This window comes from Hemitrygon akajei, chromosome 7 (genome assembly GCF_048418815.1).
Source record: "Hemitrygon akajei chromosome 7, sHemAka1.3, whole genome shotgun sequence".
Classification (NCBI taxonomy): Eukaryota; Metazoa; Chordata; class Chondrichthyes; order Myliobatiformes; family Dasyatidae; genus Hemitrygon; species Hemitrygon akajei.
The window spans coordinates 169,213,362-169,225,655 of record NC_133130.1 but is presented as its reverse complement, the minus strand read 5'-3'; the positions used below and the strand labels follow the sequence as shown (position 1 = coordinate 169,225,655).

Here is a 12,294-nt window from a genome sequence, read left to right as displayed (position 1 = left end):
ATTAGACCGTGGCTAAACTTCTGTTTGATGGTATTTCCTATGCTAGGCCCCTGAGAGATTTAAATCTCCATATTAAAGTTACTGGTGTTGAAAAGCACTTCCCAGGTTATAACTTTTTTTGTTGATCTTGACACATCCATCTGATGCATTTTGAATGAAATCAGTTGAACACCTGGATTTCTCTTTCATTTTCTGTTGCTTATACACGTAATGGCCACTTTATTAGGTACCTCCTGTACTAGTAAAGCAGCCTCTGAGTGTATGTTGGTGGTCTTAGGACGCTGTAGCCCATCCACTTCAAGATTCGACTGTGCATTCAAAAATGCTCTTTTGCACAACTCTCTTGTAACACCCGGTTACTTGAGTTACTGCTGCCTTCCTGTCAGCTTGAACCAGTCTGGCTATTCTCCTCTGACTGCTCTCATTAACAAGGCTATTTTGCCCACAGAACTGCCACTCACTGGATGTTTTTTGTTTTTTGCACTATTCTGTATACACCCTAGAGATGTTGTGCATGAAAATCCCTGGAGATCAGCAGTTTCTGAGGTGCTCCAGCCACCCTGTCTGGCACCAACAATCATTTCACAGTCAGAATCACTTAGATCACATTTGTTCCCCATTCTGATGTTTGGTCTGAACAACAACTAAACTTCTTGACCATATCTGAATGTTTTTGTTCCACATGATTGGCTGATTATATATTTGCATTAACGAGCAGGTGTATCTAATAAAATGGTGACTGAGTGTATATTTACTAAGTGCCATATTTTTACCTCATGACTGGACGAGTTACATTGCAATGAGGTTTAAAGGTTGTTTCAGGTCTTAATAGTTTTTACTTAATGGACCACTACAGGGAACTCTCCTGGCAGAGTAAAGTTCAGCTGTGAAATCTGGTCTCCCCATAGAGGAAATGGTTGATTTTTAAAATGACGTGCGGACTGAGATTGGTTTATAGGCCACAGCATTGCGACGTTTGGTATCTAGTCACTCAGAGCAGTAAACGACACACAAGAAAACAGAATGACAGGGAAATAAAAGACACCACTGCTGAAACATCCAGATGATCATAACGGAAGAAAGCCGCTTTGTTTAACATGTTGCTGTACTTTAATGAGAACTTTTCTTGTCATGTAACGTCAAGTAAAAATTCCGATTCAGGAACGTGAGATTCTGCAGGTGCTGGAAATCGAAAGCAACCTGCATAAAATGCTGGAGGAACTCAGCAGGTCAGGCAGTATCTACGGAAAGGAATAAAGAGTCAACGTTTTCAAGTCAAGATTCTTCATTGGGACATTCAGATTCAGATTTATTTATCACATGTACATTGAAACATACAGTGAAATGCATCATTTGCCTTAACAGGCAACAGTCCCACAGATGTCCCTCAAGTGTTGCCAGCCATCTCGGTGTCAACGTAGCATACCCACCGTGCTCTGCAGCAGAGCAACACAGAACACAACAAGCAACAAAACAACAAAAGCAAACTAACACCCGTTCCTCCCACCCATCCACCTACACACCCAGTCCTCCAACCCCAGGACAGGCTGACTCCAGCTTTCAGTTCCAGTGGATGTGTGCTTGCAGGCATTGGGCCTTCAACTTACCCAGTGGACTCGCAGAGATTAGCAGACACGGGCCTTCAGCAATCGGACCTCACCTTCCAGATGTCATTCATATCAATAATGTTCTATTATAAAATATGACTGTGATTGTAGTATTGGAAACTTCTGAATTCTTCCTGCAAATGATCATTATTTCTCATTTTCTGTATTTCATATTGCCTTGAACAACAATATTGTGACTCAGGGGATTTACAAAGTCACCATTTTTATTATTGTAATCACTCCAATGGTGAATAGAATTAGTTAATGATTTAGGATGATTTTTTGAAGTTAGTGTTCCTTCATTGAATAAAGTAGAAAATGAGAACTGGATGGCAGTTTGTTCCATATTCTCACCACCCTCTGAGTGAAGAAGTCCTCCTCATGTTCTCCTTAAATATTTCACCTTTTACCCTTAACGCATGACCTCAATTTGTAGTCTCACCCAAGTGAAAAAAGCCTGCTTGCATTTACCTTATCTGTACTCCTCATAATTCTGTATAGCTCTATCAAATCTACTCACAATTTCTACGTTCTAGGGAATAAAGTGCTAACCTAATCAATCTTTTTGTATAACTCAGGTCCTCGAGTCCCGGCAACATTGTTATAAATTTTCTTTGTACACTTTCAATCTTCACTGAGAAATTTACTGATTTTACAGTGGATTATGAAAATCTGTAAAGCAAGAGTCAGAAGCTGCTGGAAACACTCAGCATTCCAGGCAGCATCTGTGGAGGAAAATCAGAGTGAAGGTTTCAGGTCGATGACCTCTTGTCAGTAATTTGCTAATTGCACTTGTGCCTGTAATTATGAGGTATTTGCAATTGGATTGGCTGCATTTGAAAGCAAGCGGTAGTGAGAGTCTATCAGTACAGCTGTAACCGTAATCTTTTCCACATGCTGTTTTGGGATTTCAGAGTTTCCTTCTCATCAGCCCCCCACCCCAACCCCCCACCTGCCCCAAATGATTTGCAAACTAGCTGGAGGGCAAAGATTTGAAAGCTTTTTGTGGTTAAGTTTCAGATGTTTCCCAGCTCTGCGGGGGTACGGCTAGGATGAGTATGTGTTGAAAGAACCCGTGGCCTTCTAAAGTGGTGATTGGATCCATTTAAGTGGTGGCGGATCCAGTTACACGTCTCCCTTGATGTCCTGCGGAAAGCAACAGCACCAACTTCCTGAACCACACTGCAATTGCTGAGCGTTAATTGGTGAAGCCATGTTTCTCATAAGGTGGCTTGATCACAGAGCAGTATTTACGCAACCCACTCCTGTGTGCAGTCTAGGGTTTGAATTGTTGGCCAGGAAGCAAATTGTACTAAATCGTTAATGTGGTGCCTGTCCGGAGGGAGAATTCCAGCATTCACTCCACATTTTATAAGAAGTGGACATTGAAAGGATGTTGCTAAAATAGCATAGATTTGCAATATATTAATTAGATTTCCCTTGGCAGCTGCAGCTCAATAAACTTTGTGTAAACAGCAGCTGGTTTGTTTGAAAATTTCAAAGCCAATTGGATGTCAATCTATTGTTGATCTCTTTTTATTACAAGAAGTTGAAAGACTTAAGACTAATATTGATGACCATTGATTAATACTTATAAAAGTTCAAGAAAAATATGTTGCTTATCATTTGGAACAACATCGTACCTTATTCCTGGCACTCTGGTAATTTGGGGCAATTTATAAATAGACCATAAGACATAGGAATAGAATTAGGCCATTCAGTCCATTGAGTCATAGCTGATTGCCCCTCTTAGCCCCATTCTCCTGCCATGTCTCCGACACCCTCACTAATTAAATACCTATCAACCTCCACTTTAAATCTACTCAATGGCTTGGCTTTCACAGCCATCTGTGGCACTGAATTCCACAGATTCACCACCCTCTTGCTAAAGAAGTGTCTCCTCATCTCTGTTCTAAACAGAGAAATAGATATCCTTCTATTCTGAGACAGTGCCCTTTGGTGCTAGACTCTCCTACTATTGGAAGCATCTCCACATCCACTAGGCCAGGGGTGTCAAACTCATTTTAGGTCATGGGCCGGATTGAGCAAAATGCAGCTTCATGCGGGCCGGATCAGTCGGACGCGTGCGAACGCAGCTTTCGTTGCCTCCGTTTTTTCAGCCTGCTCTCATGTGTCTCAGTCTCTGCTATAACTACAAAGTGTTTCACTTTACAAATTCCGTTTCTTATGAAGAAGACTGCCGAGCAAGACTGCCGAATAAACACTAAAAACCCTGAAAGCCTGGTACCTGAATAAACTCAGCATTAGCCATATCATACGCCATAGGCACTTTGATTACTGGGGCCAGCTTTAATAGTAATTAGATATTATCTCGCGGGCCAAAGATAATTCCACCGCGGGCCGGATTTGGCCCGCGGGCCTTGAGTTTGACATATATGCACTAGGCCTTTCAGTATTTGAGATGAGATCTCCTCTCATTTTTCTAAACTCCAGCAGTATAGGCACAAAACCATCAAACACTTCTCATACATTATCTCAGACCGAAGTCCTGAAACAAAATGAACTAAGTAATCAGGTTTTCCCAGAACAATGCTCCAATAATTTTACGCTTTACTCTAAAGCAGGGGTTCGCAACTTTTTTATGGCATGGACCCTTACCATTAAACACGAGGCCCGTGGATCCCAGGTTGAGAATCCCTGTTCTAAAGGAAGGGTCTTGTGAGCAGCAGGTGCTGATGTAGGCTTACCATGTCAAGTGAGCTGAAGTGTTTGAAACTGGTTGGAGTGGAACGTGTGGCGTTACTCTGTAGCGCTTAGCGTAACACTTTAGAGCACCAGCTAAAAGATCAAGGTTTGATTCCTGCCATTGTCTGTAAAGAGTTTCTAAGTTCTCCTTGTGACCACTTCCTCTGGGTGCTCTGGTTTCCTCCCACGTTCCAAGATATAGGTCTTACAAGGGTATGGGGATCCAGGATCAGCCATGAATGGCAGAGCAGACTCAGTGGGCTGAATGGCCTAATTCTGCTCCTATGTCTTATGGTCTTGTACATGGGTTAGGGTGGGTAAGTTTTGGGCATTCTGTGTTGGCGATGGAGGCATGATGACACTTGTGGGCTGCACTCAGCACAATCCCCACTGAGTCTGATATGATGCAAGTGACAGATTTCACTGTACGTTGCGATGTATAGTACATGTGACAAAGCAAGTCTTTATGGTACTAGACTTCATTCTCTGAGTGTGAAGTAATTCACAAGTGTAAGGAGAATCAATTCTCCTTACACGTGGGGAGAGTTTATACGTTGCAGATTGAGAAGATTGTTCTGATTTTTACTGTAGTTTCTTGAGATGTGGTAAGCAGCGAGTTAGAAACAGTGAAGTAAACAGCAACCAAGAATTATAAACACAAGAAGTTCTTCAGATGCTGGAAATCCAGAGCAAGCCACACAAAATGCTAGAGGAACTCAGCAGGTCAGGCAGCATCTATGGAAGTGAATAAATAGTCAACATTTCGGGTTGAGATCCTTCATCAGGGCTGGAAAGGGAGTGGACAAAAGCAGGAATAGGAAGTAGGGGAGGAAGAGAAGCTGGGAGGTGATAGATGGAAGAGGTAAAGGGCTGAAGAAGAATCTAGTAGAGTAGTTGATCATGGGCGGGAGGGAAAGAGTGTGTAGCACACACACACAAGACTGGAGGATTTCACAGGTTAAGCACCATATATGGAGAGGAATAAACAGTTTTTTTGGGCCGAGAACCTTTAGGACTAAGAATCAAAACTATTAAGTGAGCTAGAAGCTTTGATGTAAAAACTTCATGAATTAGAAGATCCAGATATAAATTAATATTTAAAGTGAGTTCTAGTATTACTGAAATTAGAAACACTGGGAATTCTAGCTGCAGCAGACAAATCAGCTAGATTCAATTTCTTCTTTGGTCAGGTTCCTTTTGGATTGGTGTCACCTTCCTAAACAGGTACTGATTAATCCCATTTAATAAAGGTGCTTAGCAATCACATGGCAAAAATATTTGCTTAGAGCTTAAATAAATTAATTTGTAAGGTTTGAACATCAGCCAGACTGCTCCACAAAACCCCAAGTAACGAGTACAAGAAATCTGCACATAATGTCTAACAGCAGGCTGTTGCAGGGAAGTGACACGGCATATGTGTTTCATCTCCCGTGGCATTGCTCACGCTAAGTTATTGGTTGTAATAAGAATGCTGTAATCATGCAAAGTGATGTATCAGTATTGGGCAATAGACTTGCATTAAGTGAGTCTATTAAATTTAGTATTTATTTCATGGTGTCAGTCTTTTACCAGTGGTTAGAATGACTAGACATGCTATTATTTTTGACTATTCTCTCTGCAGAGATGTACTTAATATTCTTTTTACTGATCTCAACTGTTACTTCTCATTTTTTTCCTCCTGTAATAGTTTTGAAGTGTTGGAAGATGTTAGGGAGCGTGTAGCAGATTGGACGAGTGGGAGGACTAGCACGCTGCGGAAGTGTGACAAGTACAGGGGCATTTCTGCTTCATTTGAGAAACTTTCCAGAATTTAGATAATGTTCAGATAGCTTCATAATTGAATAGATTTGATTGTGTTTGTTTAAACAGCCAAAGTAATCGTGGGTCAGTTGCAAAGTTCTTTCTGCTTGTTTATATGGAGCTGTCCTGCTAAGTGGTACTTGTAGATTACAGTTTTTCAAATCGAATTCTGTTTTACATTGGAGGTTAATCTGTGGAGTGCTGAACACATTTATTACTCAGTGTAACAGCTGCTTGAATAATGTGACAGAGAAAAGGATGTTGTCTTTGTGAATATAATCTGAACCATAAGGGTAAGAGCACTTAACACAACTGCGCTCTTCAAAACTTGCCCGTTAAGACCATAAGACATAGGAGCAGAACTAGGCCATTTGGTCCATCAGATCTGCTCCAGCATTCCATCATGGCTGATTTATTATTCCTCTCAACCCCATTCTTCTGCCTTCTCCCAGTAACCTTTGACACTTTGAGAAATCAAGAAATTATCAACCTCCACTCGAATATACCCAATGACTTGGCATCCACACTGTTTATAGCAATGAATTTCACAATTTACCACCCCTTGGTTACAGAAATTCCTCCTCATCTTTGTTCTAAAGGTTTCCCTTGTATTCTGAAGATGTGCCCTCTGGTTCTAGACTCCCCAGTATAGGAAACATTCTCTCCATGTCGACTCTATCTAGGCCTTTCGATATTCGATAGGTTTCAATGAGATCTTTCTCATTCTTATAAACTACAGTGAGTACAGGCCCAGAACCATGAAATGCTCCTCGTATGTTTACCCTTTCAATCCCGGAATCATTCTCGTGAATCTCCTCTAGACCCTCTCCAATGCAAGCATGTTTTCTTAGATAGTAGGGTCCAAAACTGCTCGCAATATTTCATGTGAGAATTAGTTTTGGTTTTTGTCTGAGTGGTTGATAGGATCTTGCTCCCTGGAATTTGAATCTGATGATTACTTCATGTTCCTATCTCTCCAAGCTACTTGCTTGTATTCTACTTAAATTGTTGAATTCATCAAAACTGTGTGGATTGAGTTCAGAAAAAAAGAATTCTGAATGAGCACTTGGATCAACAGTGTTTTAAACATTTGATTTAATTAATTTGAAAATTTATCCAGCTGGTGTTCAGCAACATTGATACGTCATGAAAGTATCTGCTTTTTCCCTTTGAGCTGTTCCATTAAGACTGAATGTCCTACCCTTTTACTAATGTGCATTGCTAACATTTCTTTTGGTTGTTTTGGCACTAGTTGGGGAGCCGTGGTATCACAGTTAAGGCAATGCTATTACAGCTCAGGGCATCGGCGTTTAGAGTTCAGTTGTGGTGCCATTGGTAAGGAGTTTGTATGACCTCCCTGTGACCACATGGATTTCCTCTGGTTCCTCTGGTTTCCTCCCATAGTCAAACAACCTATAGACTAGAGGGCACAGCCTCAAACTAGAAGGACATATATTTAGAACAGAGATGAGGAGGAATTTCTTTAGCCAGAGGGTAGTGAATCAGTGGAATACAATGCCACAGATGGTTGTGAAGGCCAAATCATTGAGTACAGTATATTTAAAGCAGAGGTTGTTAGGTTCAAAGATTATGGGGAGAAGGCAGGAGGATGAAGTTAAGAGGGATAATAAATTTGCCTTGGTGGAACGGTAGAGCAGGCTCAATGGGCTGAATAGTCTAATTCTGTTCCTGTGTCTTATGGTCCAAAAGACATACTTAGTAGGTTAATTGATCATTCTAACTTGACCTGTGTTTAGGCTCGGGTTAAGTAGGTGGAATGTTCGAATTTCAAAGTAAAATTTATTATCAGAGTATCTACCTGTCACCACATACACATACAACCCTGAGGTTATCTGGTGGTGCAGCTCATTTGGTCGGAAGAGCCCGTTCCGTGCTGAGTTTCAAAAATAAAATAGTTTCAAATCCACCTTGCTATTTTTAATAAATGTGGGAAATACTCGGCAGGTTAGGCAGCATCTACAGAGAAAGGAGCAGATAGATTGATGCACTTCCATCAGAAATGACGACCAGGGACATCAACTTGAAACATCAGTTGATTTTCCTCACTCTATGCCTGCACTAAGTACTGAGTACATCCAGCATTTTCTGTTTTTATTTGAGATGTACAGTATCATTAAATCTCTTCCTTTTCGGTCACTTTGTGGGCATGGTGTGTTAGCGTCTGAAGCATAGTGACACTTGAGGGTTGTCCAGCAAATCCTCGCTGATTTGATTTAATTTAACGCAAAGCATTTGTTTGAATGTATATGTCACGAATAAGAACAATTTCATTTTTATGTTTTTGCTTGTGACTTTAACAATAGCCTTAGTTTGTGGTTGCAGTAAAGTTCTGTTGGTTCTGCTCTGTAGGATGTAAAACGTACTGGAGGCCCGTGATTTCCATTGAGCACTTCAGTTCTCAGTCTTGGCTGTGCGCTCAGAATACGAAGGCCAAGTCACTCTGGGATGCTGCTAGATACCTTTTCAAGCCCAACTCTAAGCTTGCAGTGCCAGCACTCTGGGAACAGTTTGATTGTCTGATTTCTTGGCCGAGAAATCCTTTGAGAAGACTCACTAAAGAAACAACTCAACAAGGCCAAATCTTTTTGCAATAAAAGATATTTATTCTGAAATATGTATTTGATGAATAGGTTTTGCTGTGAGGAAAAGCTAACTTCTGTAACAGGATTTTTCTTGGGGTTAATAGTTTTCATTTTATCTTCAGCCTTAAATATTTTAAGAAGGGAACATGGTATTGTGTTTAATAAGGAATACCTATTATTCACAGCAGTAATGAATGCTTATTACTGCTCACTGTACCTTGAGCAGAACATCACATTTCACTATGTTGGTTAAATTTACCAATGTTTTCATTGGTTAGTATGGTAATTTTATTTGTATTGAAGTAAAGTTCTGCCAACTGTTCAGATCAATTACAGCTCAGACTTTGCAAAATACACTCTTGGACAATTTATTAATAATAATAATAATAATAATAAGTACTTTATTGATCCCGAGTGGGAAACTAATAATGAAGTGGCCAGTGATTGTATGTATGTGGTTTTCTGCTGCTGTAGCCCGTCCACATCAAGGTTCAACATGTTGTGCATTCAGAGATGATCTTCTGCACACCACTGTTGTAACACACGGTTATTTGAGTTACGTCACCTTCCTGTCAGCTTAAACCAGTCTGGCCATTCTCCTCTGACCCCTCTCATTAACAAGGCATTTTCATCCACAAAATTGCTGCTCATTTGAGGTTTTTTTTGTTCTTCATACCATTCTCTGTGAACTCTAGAGACTGTTGTGCATGAAAATCTGAGGAGATCAGCAGTTTCTAAGATACTCAAACCACCCTGTCTGGCACCAATAATCATTCCCCGATAAGAGGAATAGATAGAGTGGACAGCCAGTGCCTCTTCCCCAGGGCACCACTGCTCAATACAAGAGAGCATGGCTTTAAGGTAAGGGGAGGAAAGTTCAAGGGGGATATTAGAGGAAGGTTTTTTACTCAGAGAGTGGTTGGTGCGTGGAATGCACTGCCTGAGTCAGTGGTGGAGGCAGATACACCAGTGAAATTTAAGAGACTACTAAACAGGTATATGAGGAATTTAAGGTGGGGGGGGGTTATATGGGAGGCAGGGTTTAAGGGTCGGCACAACATTGTGGGCCGAAGGTCCTGTACTGTGTTGTACTATTCTATGTTCTATGTTCTGAAGTTACTTAGATCACATTTCTTCCCCAATCTGATGTTGGGACTGAACAACAACTGAAGCTCTTGACCATGTCTGCATGCCGTTATGCATTGAGATGTTGCCACATGATTGGCTGATTAATATTTGCATTAACAAACAGATGTACAGGTGTATCTAATAAAGTGACTACTAAGTGTATGTTTTAGCAGTCTATTATCTATCATATGCAACACATTATGTTTGTCAGTGTAAAATGATTATTCAACATGTTTTCCAATCATATGCTGAAAGGCTATTATTCAGTCTCATAGTTTTCGAAAGAGCTTACCTAGTTGCTGACAGACTAAAATTTTTAACTCTTAAGCTCTGTTTTTATATTAACTTTTATGATTGCCTTCCAGAATAGATCACTTTTATGGTGCTTTATTATAGTATTTCCATATTCTAGGCTTCACAAGTTGATATGATCTCGATACCATGCAAGTTAATATGATTGTTAAGAGGCATATGGTGTGTTGGCCTTCATTAGTTGGGGATTGAGTTCAAAAGCTGTGAGTTAATGTTGCAGCTATATTAAACACTGGTTAGACTACACTTCGAGTATTGTGTTCAGTTCTGGTTGCCTTATTACAGGAAGGATGTAGAAATCTTCAGAGGAGATTCACCAGGCTCTGCCTAGATTGGGATAGGTTGAACAAACTAAGGCTTTTCACTTTGGAGTAAAGGGGGATGGGAGGTGATTTGATAGAGGTATTCAAAGTGAGAAGGGGCACATATTTAGTGGATAGCCAGAGACTTTTACCCAGGGTGGAAATGGCTATTACAAGGGTGCATACCTAGTGTGGTGGTAGTGGCAGATACATTAAGGACATTCAAGAAACTCTTAGATAGGCACAAGAGTGAAAGAATAATGGAGGGCTATGTGGGAAGGAGGGGAGGGTTAGATTTAATCTCAGAGCAGGTTAAAAGGTTAACACAACATTAAGAGCTGAAGGGCCTGTACTGTGCTGTAGTGTTCTATGTTCAGCACAGATATTTTTATGACAGAAATGCTGAAAGTTTGAAAATGTCTATCAGAACTGGTTATCAACAGTTGACTCAACATTCTCTAAAGTTAACAAAACTGAAGTTGCTCTTATTGGTAAGGTGGTTCCAGAAGTAAAGCTGACTGTGTGTTTATTTTCAGCTATTTACCTTGGTTTGAAGTTTTCTACAAGCTTCTGAACATCTTAGCAGAATACACTGCCAAAGGCCAGGTATTGTATTTTAGCCTACATTTATTAAAAACAATAATGGTAATTTTGTTGGTATAATAGCTTCTGGAAAGTGTTATAGAGCTATTAAAACAAAAATTTCATGCCATCTTAAAAGTTTCTGCCCCAGATGGTTAATCTGATTAACCATTCTAGTTAGCCCCCCACACACCCCTCTATTTATTACCCCCATCACTGCACTGCACTGTAAACACTTTAAACCACTGTTTATAATGCTGCTTATATTGTAAGTACATGCAGGTATTTATCTATTTATGCACATTTTATTCCATATCTGTACTTCTAACATCATTTTCATATAATTCTATATTCTTTATAATTATTGAATGTTGATGTTTTTGTTGCATGTTGTACCTAACCAATACATCACAGCAAATTCCTACTATATATCAATGTATATGGTGAATAAAGCTGATCCTTGTATTTGTTAAAAATGTAGCTCATGGGATATTTAGGCCATTGAACCCCTGAACACTATCTCACTACCTTCTTAAAAATTTCTGTGTTTTGCACTTCTTAATTTAACCATTAAAAAAAATTCTCTCTCTCTCTCTCTCTCTCTCTCACACACACACACACACACACACACACACACACACACACACACACACACACACACACACACACACACACACACATACACACACACACATTACTGTAATTCGGGTTTTTTTTGTTTATTTATCATGAATTGCATTGTACTGCTGCCGCAAAGTTAACCAATTTCACGACATACGCCAGTGAAATTAACCCTGATTCTGATTCTTGTATTTCTAAAACTAATCACAATTAATTGCTTCTTCTCAAGCTTTTATCTGTAAGCACAAAGTACACTGCAGATGCTGTGGTCAAATCAAGACGTACAAAGAAGTTGGATGAACTCAGGTCGGGCAGCATCCGTTGAAATGAGCAGTCAACCAACCTGACTCCTCATTTCAACAGATGCTGCCCGACCTGCTGAGTTCATCCAGCTTTATTGTACGTCTTGATTTTATCTGTAAGAATTGCAGATTGTATTGTAACTATAGTGATTTTCATGTCAATTTTGAAAATACAATTTCAAAATCAATATTGTAATAAGAAAGAAATTTTTGTATAATTCAGAATCCACTTTTGCATATTTTTGCTATGAAGTAATTCAGTCATTGGTATAAAGTTTGGTTAATACCTTTCATTTTACTGATTAATAATTTAATAAGCTATTGCATATAC

At 39.8% G+C, this 12,294-nt stretch overlaps 1 protein-coding gene across 7 annotated transcripts in view; it reads left to right on the top strand.

Moving 5' to 3' along the window:
* Nucleotides 1–12,294, top strand: part of dennd1a (DENN/MADD domain containing 1A) — a 618,210-nt gene that overhangs the window by 244,093 nt on the left and 361,823 nt on the right. For all 7 annotated transcript variants that reach the window (XM_073052569.1, XM_073052565.1, XM_073052563.1 and 4 more), the window contains exon 6: nucleotides 10,995–11,064. In XM_073052569.1, the coding sequence (XP_072908670.1) occupies nucleotides 10,995–11,064 (70 nt within the window). The remainder of the gene's footprint in view (nucleotides 1–10,994; nucleotides 11,065–12,294) is intronic.